The sequence below is a fragment of the Oryzias melastigma genome, linkage group LG15, assembly GCF_002922805.2.
Source record: "Oryzias melastigma strain HK-1 linkage group LG15, ASM292280v2, whole genome shotgun sequence".
In the NCBI taxonomy this organism is placed as follows: domain Eukaryota; kingdom Metazoa; phylum Chordata; class Actinopteri; order Beloniformes; family Adrianichthyidae; genus Oryzias; species Oryzias melastigma.
The window spans coordinates 17,531,367-17,541,387 of NC_050526.1; the positions used below are offsets into that span (position 1 = coordinate 17,531,367).

At 38.7% G+C, this 10,021-nt stretch overlaps 1 protein-coding gene across 4 annotated transcripts in view; it reads left to right on the plus strand.

Moving 5' to 3' along the window:
- gfra1a (gdnf family receptor alpha 1a) overlaps positions 1–10,021 on the plus strand; it is a 237,295-nt gene that overhangs the window by 196,043 nt on the left and 31,231 nt on the right. For all 4 annotated transcript variants that reach the window (XM_036215675.1, XM_024296700.2, XM_024296699.2 and 1 more), the window contains 2 exons: positions 3,360–3,538; positions 6,159–6,331. In XM_036215675.1, the coding sequence (XP_036071568.1) occupies positions 3,360–3,538; positions 6,159–6,331 (352 nt within the window). The remainder of the gene's footprint in view (positions 1–3,359; positions 3,539–6,158; positions 6,332–10,021) is intronic.

Here is a 10,021-nt window from a genome sequence, read left to right on the forward strand (position 1 = left end):
TTTGTTTTTTTTTCACTTTTGATTCTTTTGTTTTTAAAATATGACAGTTTGTCCTAAATATCATAAGGACCCTAAACAGGTTTAAAAATAAACGGAAATGAAACTTTACTCCAAGGAGTTCAAAAAAGGACAGATGGCGAAGAGTTGCTGAAAAAAGAGAAAGGAGTGATGGAAGCCGCAGGAGTTTAGAGGTGAGATGACGAGGAGGAGGAAGGTAATGATTGGACTTTATCCAGAGCTGCATAGATAAAGTCGTTAAAGAGGAGCACAGCTAGCAAATGTTGAAACTCGTCGAGGAGGGATGGACACCCACAGGAAAGGAGAGCGTCCGGGAGTAAATAGGGCTGCCGTGGGAGTGGTGGAGGGTAAGAGGGTCAGGATTCTACCCTGTTCTCTACCATGCAATTGAAATTAGGCGGGGGTGGCAGCAGGGCTGGAGGAAACAGGCGACATGATAATCAATTTGAGGCTGAATCGGAAACATGAGCCACTGCTCGGGGAGGGGACCTCGTTACCCCCACCAGGCCTCCAGATGGCCCCGACATCAGCCCTGTGTGGGCTCTGTCTGAGTATGCAGTGTCTGTGCTGATGTATGTGTGGCTTTCTTAAGGGAATGCCATCTGCCAGAAGTGCAAAGGGAGTTCAGCTGAAGCAGTGCTGATATTGGGGTGAAATACTGTATTGTTGTCAAGATGGGACACAAAAGAGATGCAAGAATCACCAGTAAAGGGTTTCCCAATCTCCAACTAGGAGGTTTCTTTGACGCCATTTGGTGTTTATGCCCTAAGTTTGAAGATACGGAGACACAAGAACGAGCTGAACTCACATTTATGAACACTACTGTTTACTAGAAGTTTAAAGAGGTTTGGTGACAACTATCAAAGAGGAGTACGGCAGGGGTCCCCCCACTACGGCCCGCGGGCCCAATCAAGCCCGTCTCCATATTTGGCCCGGCTCTATGGACGTCCGTAACTGTTCAGCTCTTTCAGCTATTACAATATTCAGCTCTTTTTATTCTATTTTTTTTTCAACAGTTTTGGCATTTACTAAGGATCTCTAGGCTATTTTAGGGTTTAGCTAATATTTTAGCCACAGGCTAGCTGTTTTGGCTAATTTAGGATTGTTTTAGTCTGTTAGACTAATTTGAAGCTTAGCTAATGTTTTAGCTTTATGCTAACTGTTTTGGATAAATTACACATTTTACCAGTTTTAAGGCTAATTTGGGATTTGGCTTGTATTTCAGCTACATGCTAGCTGTTTGGCTAATTTTGACTTTTTCTCTGTTGTTTTAGGCTATTTTGGGGTTTAGCTAATATTTAAGCTACAGGCTAGCTGTTTTGGCTAATTTGCACTTTTTTCAGTTTCTTTAGGCTAATTTTGAGTTTAGCTAATATTTTCGCCTTATGCTAGCTGTTTTGGCTAAATTAGACATTTAACAGTTGTTTTGGGGTAATTTGTCATTTAGCTGATATTTCAGCTACATGCTAGCTGTTTGGATAATTTTGGGTTTTTCTCAATTTTTAGGCTATTTTAGCTAATATTTCATTAACTGGCTAGCTGTTTTGGCTAATTTAGATTTTATTTTTCATTATTTTAGGCTAATTTGGCATTTTTCTAATATTTTATCTAGATATCAACTTCAGTGTTTTCAGATATTAACTTCCGTGTTTTAGTTATCTATTTCAGCATCCTCAGCAGCCACATTCAGTTTACACATTCCCACTAGGATTATCACAGGTAATGTTATATATCTAGTTTTTAAAATGTTTTAGTATTATTTTTTCACGAAGATTATAGAAATTAATATTTTTATATGGCTATGTTTGACTTTCTGGAAAACCATAAATGTTTTTAGGCTAAACCATTTATGCTGTGATTGTTACACTTTTTCTGTTAGCCTACAAACCGACCCTGGCTCCCCATCAGAGAAGAAAACAGTTATGTGGCCATCACAAGAAAAGGTTTGGGACCCCTGGTGTATGGTAAATCTGGTGTATCTCGATCCAGGATTTTTCTTTCACTGCTCTACTCAATACACGAAAGACTTGGTGTCATAGAATTCCGGCCGGCCACGAACCACGATTAATATTTTTTCCTCCAGGATCAATTTTCAAATGATTGGCACTTCCATGAATTAATGGACGGCGTCCATTTGTCCAAACCAAATCCGAGTCCCCGAATGTTTGACATAATTTAACTTTCAACATGTGTTCAATGGCACTTTGTACATAGTTCCTGAAAATGGTTGTAGAATCTTGCATAGCAATGGAATACTTTGGAACATGGAATCCCAGAATCCCAAAATGTGCATTCATGCATGTTTACTTGGAGTTTTCCTTGATAGTGGTTCCTTAAACCAATTTCCACCCAGAGCTAAACAGGGATGTTGTTTACAGCACATCTCATGCCTGTTTTTATCCTGCTTCTGTTGGGGTTTAATTGTTTTTTTATCTTTAGCAACGATGTGCAAATCAGTCACACTATTAGTTCATGTGGGACAACGGTAATTGTGTTTTGGCATCACCTCCTTTTGCACGTCTCTTTTTTTTCCTGGTGTCCCACCTGTTCTTTATATTTATTTAGCTTATTATTTGATGTGGTGTTTTCATTTCTTTGAGCTGCGTATGTACTACATAGTTGTTCTGTAGGTTTACTGTGAGGTGAGGTTACGAAAAAGAGATGAAGGATGTGACAGTTGACGTCAGTCAGCCATACTTCCACCCATCCATCCATCCATCCATCCATCCATCCATCCATCCATCCATCCATCGTCTGCTGCTGCCTTCTTTCAAACGAATATTCCTGTTTTTTTGTGTTTGTTTTGTTTCTAACTGAGGTCTTAAATCACTGAATTTGAGCTGTTTGGCTCCTTGTCAGCATTCGTAACATGTTAGATGACATCGCCTGCTCTTTCCTGATGCTCCCTGATCCCTCTCCGCATGTTTTTCATGCAACATTTTGAATTGTATTTCAGAGAAAAACTTGAACCTGTTAATAATGAGAAGAAAACATGGAAGTAATTAGTGCAGATGACAAACAAACAAGACTGAACTCTGACTTTGTTGACTTTTTTGGAAGATGTCTTATGCAGAGTGTTGCCTGAAAAGGCTTCATAGAATCCAGAAAGTGTTGAGCATGCACTAGTCGTAGAGGGCATCATTATGCAGCCTTTTGTTCTGACTCCCCCTCTGTTGTGGTTGCACTGGAGCCTGGGGGGGTAGCTGTGTCATTTTGTCTTGTACTGATATCATCAGCTGTCTGGTGAGTCTTTGTGTTGCTCCGTGGAGCCTCTGTTTTCTTCTCCATGAAGCGTCAGAATCTAGCTTGTGATATTTCCATTGATCCGTTGGTGTCTGCAGGTGAGCCGGCCGTGGCCAGAGAGAACAACTGCCTGAACGCCGCCAAGGACTGCAACCTGAACGACATGTGCAAGAAGTACCGCTCGTCCTACATCAGCACCTGCACCAGCCGGGTCTCCACCACAGAAGTCTGCAACAAGAGGAAGTGCCACAAGGCCCTGAGGCAGTTCTTCGACAAGGCAAGGCGTCTGTGATCCCAAAACATGTGAAAACGCCGCTTTTCTGAGGAGATTGGAATCAAATAAAAAACGTTTTCTACAAACAAGACAGAAAGGATTTGCTTTTGCTTTGATTCATTCCAAATATGTTCTTTCTGTCTGTTCTATTTTGTAAAATGTCACCAGAAGATTTGTAATTACAGCGCGGCGCCCATCACGTCTCTTTAGAATAGCAAAGCTTTAACTGAAGCCAAATAGAAAAGCTACTAAGAATGCATGACATTGTTGATCTCAGAAAGATTTGCTTTTCTCTCCGAGCGGCCTTAAAGTGCTTTGTTCTGCTGATAAAACTCGGATTGCCTTCTTGTCTGTCTGTCTGTCAACGTTGGCTGCTCTTTTACATCCACGTTGTTCATCTTGAAAATCTACATATTTTTTTTACTACCTTTGTGTTTCGACTCTTTTTTCCACACCTTTGATTTATGCTCAACCCCGTCCCCCTAGTCCAGTCCTATCTTATGTGATAGGACAAGAAAAAAAGCTGTAATAGCAATCCCACCCATACAAAAACATATATTGAAACCCCTAGCCTCATTTACAGTGTGAAAATGTCCAAAGTAACACTGTAATGCGTCTGAATGTATAACTTAAAGCTAGTCTTACAATTTAGCAGTTTGGCTCATTAGCTTGATCGTTTGATCATTTGAAGTTTTTTTTCTTGGCATATTAAGTGAAAAAGTAGAAAAAGCTTTATGGTTGAACCTTTATTTCTACAGGAAGGTCAATTGAGAACAATTTCTCATTTACAACAACGACCTGAGTACCCAACAGCAATACAGAAACAGCACAACAGAGCAAAAAGTTACATACAGATAAACGATGACATCCTCTAACATCATTAATTTCAATATTCACAATAAAAAGTCTACCTTTTTTTGATAGGGACATGGCACTGGACAAGATGGCGCCTGACGTCATTGACTGGAAGCAGAAATTATACCCCAATCATAACCATAACTAACCCAAGAGTGTTCAGAACTGTAGAAAACTTATATTAATGCCCCTATACCATAAAAAATCGACTTTTGGAGCTTTTGAGTTTATTATAATCTTCATTCCTCACTATAAAAACCTCCATGTGGTATTTTGATCCATTCAGGCATTTCCAAATCGTCCTCTAAAAACCTGCACCGTGAGCACCAGCCCCTCCTAACCCACAAAAACAAGGAGGTCTTCACGGGCTGATGTCACAAAGTGAGAACTGGGAGGAGTCTGGCTGTCAGCACTGCCTCTACCTGATTTGTCGCTCAGATAGTGGTACTCAACCACTAGCTTTGCTGCTCATCTAGCTGTGTTCAACTAACAGCTTTGTCGCTCAGCTAGCAGTGCTCATCTGCTAGCTTTGCCGCTCAGCTAGCGGTGCTCAGTCACTAGGTTTCTCGCTCAGCTAGCGATGTTAGCCGCTAGCCTTGGCCATAGCTACAACCAGTCTAGCGATGGCCTGGGACTATTAAAGGAAGATATATGACATTCACATCCATTTTTTCACAACTTTGGATATTGTTTTGTGTTGGTGGGATAAACGCAGACATGATAGCTGGGCGGCTCTAAGATGATGTCATTTAATGGGCGACACCCACAAGCAGCAACAGGTGGAGCCTCTGAGATCGAGGTGTCTTAACTCACAAAATAACTCGTATTCCATAAATTATTTGTTCTTTAGTGTGTCAAAGTTAATATATATAGAAATAGTTTACTCTTCAAAACTTAAAATAGGAAAAACCATTGCTGGTAGTGTCACAATTTTCTTTTCGACCAATGTACGGGTACCTCCAGTTCTGGTCTAGAACTCCTGTTTCTGGACTTTGATGTCTGCAGCCCGGTCCTCTTGTTTTTTTTTTGACACGTTTGCTATGATTTTCATGTTTTTTTTTCACACTTTCACCAGTATTGTTCATAAAACCTTTATAGCTGTGAAGATATTTCCACTCAGAACTCTCAGATCCTCTGGTTCTGGTCTTTTGGCGATACTCGTTATTAGAACAAAGACTCCTGGTGAAGCTTCTGTCCAGTTCCTTGGACCTCTGGAGTAACTCACCTGAGGATCAGGGTTGGATATTTTTAAATTAAAACACATCTTTTTTAACTTAGCTTTTACACAATTTGTTTAATTAATTTATAGTTTCAAGGCTTTTCATTTGTTTTATAGCGTTTAGCATTTTTTCACTTTTAAACTAACCGCATTATAGATATATATAGAAATGTATATATGAGTTAATATTAAATATAATTGTAATAATATATCCAATATAACTTTTTGATTGATTAATTGATTAATTGTAGGGTCCCTGTAGAAGAGAGATTATTGGATAAATATTTTTTGATGTTAACCCAAAATTTTAGACTAAACCATTAAGTGAATAACTTAATCATAATAAATCAATGCACTATTTCTGAAGCCAGTATTAGCTTGTGTCATTTTACCATTAATTGAGCGGATCAGTGGTTAAATTGCAGGAAACAGGGAACATCACTGATGGTCGTCTCCAAACAATGAACACAACAGGAGAGAAAAGGATGCTGCTGTAGGATGACATCACTGCGGATAATATAATGCCTTGATTGGTTTCCTTCTGCGCAGGTTCCTGCAAAGCACAGCTACGGCATGCTGTTCTGCTCGTGCCCTCTCAATGACCTCCCCGCCTGCTTCGAACGCAGACGTCAGACCATCGTCCCCGTCTGCTCCTACGAGGAGAAGCAGAAGCCCAACTGTCTGGAACTGCAGGGCTCGTGCAAGACCAACTACATCTGCAGGTTGGCTTCAGTGACATGTCTAATATCTTAAAGGGCATTCCTTTGGTGAACAGTCTGTTGTAATTAAAGATTTGCTTGGGTTTGATCAATAATGTACTCATGACAGCTCCTTACTTGTTTGTTTATATCAAAAGACGGTCAGACAAACAGCCTTTGGTTTTTACCACAAAGCAATTCCAGTTGTTTTCTTGATAGTGTTGGGTGGTAGATGTCGATTCTGGTGACAGACTGCCAAGAAACTCAAAATGCAGGTCTCAGGGTTTGGTGATGTGAAAGTTTCTATTGGTGAGACACACTTGACTCAGGTAATCAGTAACAGGTAGGTCTGGCTTTCTGAGAAACCAGCAGGATGCCGACCCTTGACGCTCCCAGAGTCCAGAACTCCTGCTCTGGAGCCCAAAGGAGGTGAGACCAAATATTTGGTCAGATGAGGCTGTAAAGATCAAGATGGCTGTAGACTTCACTTTATTAGGCGAAATTTCTGCAAAGACCTGAATCCTGTCATAGGTTTGTGACTTGGTTAAGGTCATTATTATGTTTTATGTACAGCACTTTGAGCTGTTTTTTTAACTGGAAAGGTGCTATATAAATAAAATTAATTTGAATTTGAATTTGAATTACGCTGGTTAAAATATTTCAAGCCTTTAATATCTTGTGATTTTGTTAATTTTGGTAAATATCTCAAAAGATTAGAACGTTTTTGCATTTTAGCTGTTCCCTTTACAGCTTGTCACTGTGAATAACTCACTTTTGCATCCTCACTCACACCAACATCCTCCTCTACAGCCACGATGACTTCTTTGATGGTTTTTAAAATCAAGGGTTCACAACCCTCAGGACACGGTACTGGATCCAGTACCGGATGCAAACTGGTCCTCGGGACGCATCCAAACTGAGTACCCTAATCTGGTGCCGGTTCGCGTCTGGTGCCGGGTTAGAGTTTGTGGCCGGCTCCAGTTTGTGGCCCGGAGGTTGGGGACCTGTGATTTAACTGGAACAGCCAGCACATCAAAAACAACACCTTGGGGACACACAAAATGCAAACTTTTTTTAAACCGAAGGGTCCTTAACCAAACGTCAATATTTGACGTCTTGGGAGTGAGAATGTGTCGGTGTGAACGTTGAAAGTCCTCCACCTTCTTCACCTTTGCTTCCTGGGGCCGTACTGTCTCGAAAAATTTGAAATACATTGAAGACTAAACGAAAAAACAAAAAGAAAATACTGATTCTTATTTTTTTCAACTTTTGTATGTGCCTTTTACTAGGACTAGGCCATACTGAGCATTTGGGTATCGATCCGATACTGGTCAATATCGCCGATATCGATACCAATATTTATATTTTCATAAATGTTATTGATGTGACATGAACCTGAAAATCTCATTTGTTTTTAGTAAGTTTACCTTTTTTAACTTCTTGATAAACATAAAAACAGAATTAGGAAGATATTTTCAATTAAAGGGAAAATAGTTTATTGACAGCTGGGTCCTTTTTTCAGATACATTAAACTTTCAAACAAGAGGGGAAATATCTATCTATCTATCGATCTGATACCAAAACCAACTTCAGATCGAGACTATCGATATTTTGGACCCAGCTCTACCTTTTACCACGACGCTGAATTTTTTAGCCTCCAAATCTCGAGAGCACTAAAGGAACATTGCCCTGTATTTTTTACACTGAGACCACCAAAAAACATTAAAAACCGTTGCACCCAGACTGCTCAAACCTGGATTAAATTATGCTTTGGATAGTAAAGAATACATTAAACACAGTTTCTGATTTGTGAAAGTTTTATTTAATTTGTGAAAATGTGAAGCAGATGGATTTTGTCTTTCCCCGTGCTGGTGTTTGTCTTTACCATGGAATAGATGATGGAACAGATTGATGCCTCTGCAGTGCTAGTATTACCTTCCATGATAAAATGAAACAAAATGTTCAGGACTGAGTGTTCTCACTTACAGAACATCGCCTTTTCTCCAGCTAGTTTCCAGCAGATATCTTCAGACTTTTAACTCTATTCTAGCTTTTGTAATTTTAACAGAAATTCCTGTAAACCTAAAACCGTTTCATTTTTTTTCTTGTCATGTGAAGTCCAGTCAGTGTGACAGCTTTCACTCTGTCATGGACACATATTTACAAGCCCCTAATACATTGTCTGCCTGTATCTCGATGCTCAGCTGAGTGACTCCTGGACTGTAAATCAGAAAAGAGCGACAAAGATCAGAGACTGCCTTTGATGGAGTGAATGTGTGAGCTGTGGCTTCCGTCCAACTGTCCTAATAGTCGACTAATCGACGACTGATCGACTAGTAAAATAGTCAACAACTAAATTAATAGTCGATTAGTCGTTATTTTATACTATATTGGAGTGTAGTAAAGTTGAAAGTTATAATAGCATTCTGATAGCTTTTTGGATTAATTTGGACATTTATTAAGTTGGACTATTTTGGAATTTAGCTCATATTTCAGCTATACACTAGCTATTTTGGCTATTTTACGGTTTTTATTTTATTTTATTATTTTTTGTTTGTTTTTCATGGTATTTTGGAGTTTAGCTAATATTTGAGCTACATGCTAGCTATTTAGGCTAACTTAGGCTTTTTCAGTTTTTTTAGGTTAATTTGGTGTCTGGCTAATATTCCAGCTGCATGCTAGCTATTTTGGCTAATTTAGGCTATCTTTTTTTTAGTTAATTTCGAGCTTAGCTAATATTTCAGCTGCATGCTGGTTTTTTTTGGCTCATGTAGTATTTTATTCAAGTTTTTAGAATCATTTGCAGTTTAGCTAATATTTCCGGTAATATTTCCGCTATTTTGGCTAATTTAGGCTTTCTTTTTTAGGCTACTTTGGAGTTTAGATAATATTTCAGCTACATGCTAGGTATTTTGGCTATTTTAGGGTTTTTATTTATTCATTTATTTTGTTTGTTTTTTTATGGTATTTTGGAGTTTAGCTAATATTTGAGCTACATGCTAGCTTTTTTTGGCTAATGTAGGCTTTTTTCAGTTTTTAGGCTAATTTTGAGATTAGCTAATATTTCAGCTGCATGCTAGCTATTTTAGGCTAACTTAGGCTTTTTCAGTTTTTTTTAGGTTAATTTGGAGTCTGGCTAATATTTGAGCTCCATGCTAGCTATTTTGGCTAATTTCGGCTATCTTTTTTTAAAGCTAATTTGTAGTTAGCCAATATTTTAGTGGCATGCTGGCTTTTTTGGCTCATGTAGGATTTTTTTCAGGTTTTTAGGCTAATTTGGTGTTTAGCTAATATTTCCACTAATATTTCAGCTATTTTTGGCTAATTAAGGCTTTCTTTTTTTTCGGCTATTTCAGAGAGTAGCTAATATTTCTGCTGCATGTTTGCTATTTTGGCTAATTTAGGCTTTTTTCAGGCCATTTTGGAGTTTGTCTAATATTTCAGCTACATGCTAGTTATTTTGGCTAATGTAGGCTTTTTTGGCTAATTTGGAGTTTAGCTAATATTTCAGCTACATTCTAGTTATTTTGGCTAATGTAGGCTCTTTTGGCTAATTTGGAGTTTAGCTAATATTTCAGTTGCATGCTAGCTGTTTTAGGCTAACTTAGACTTTTTTCAGTATTTTAGCCTAATTTGGAGTTTGGCTAATATTTTAGCTGCATGGTAGCTATTTTTTCTAATTTAGGCTTTCTGTTTTTAGGCTTTTTTGGAGTT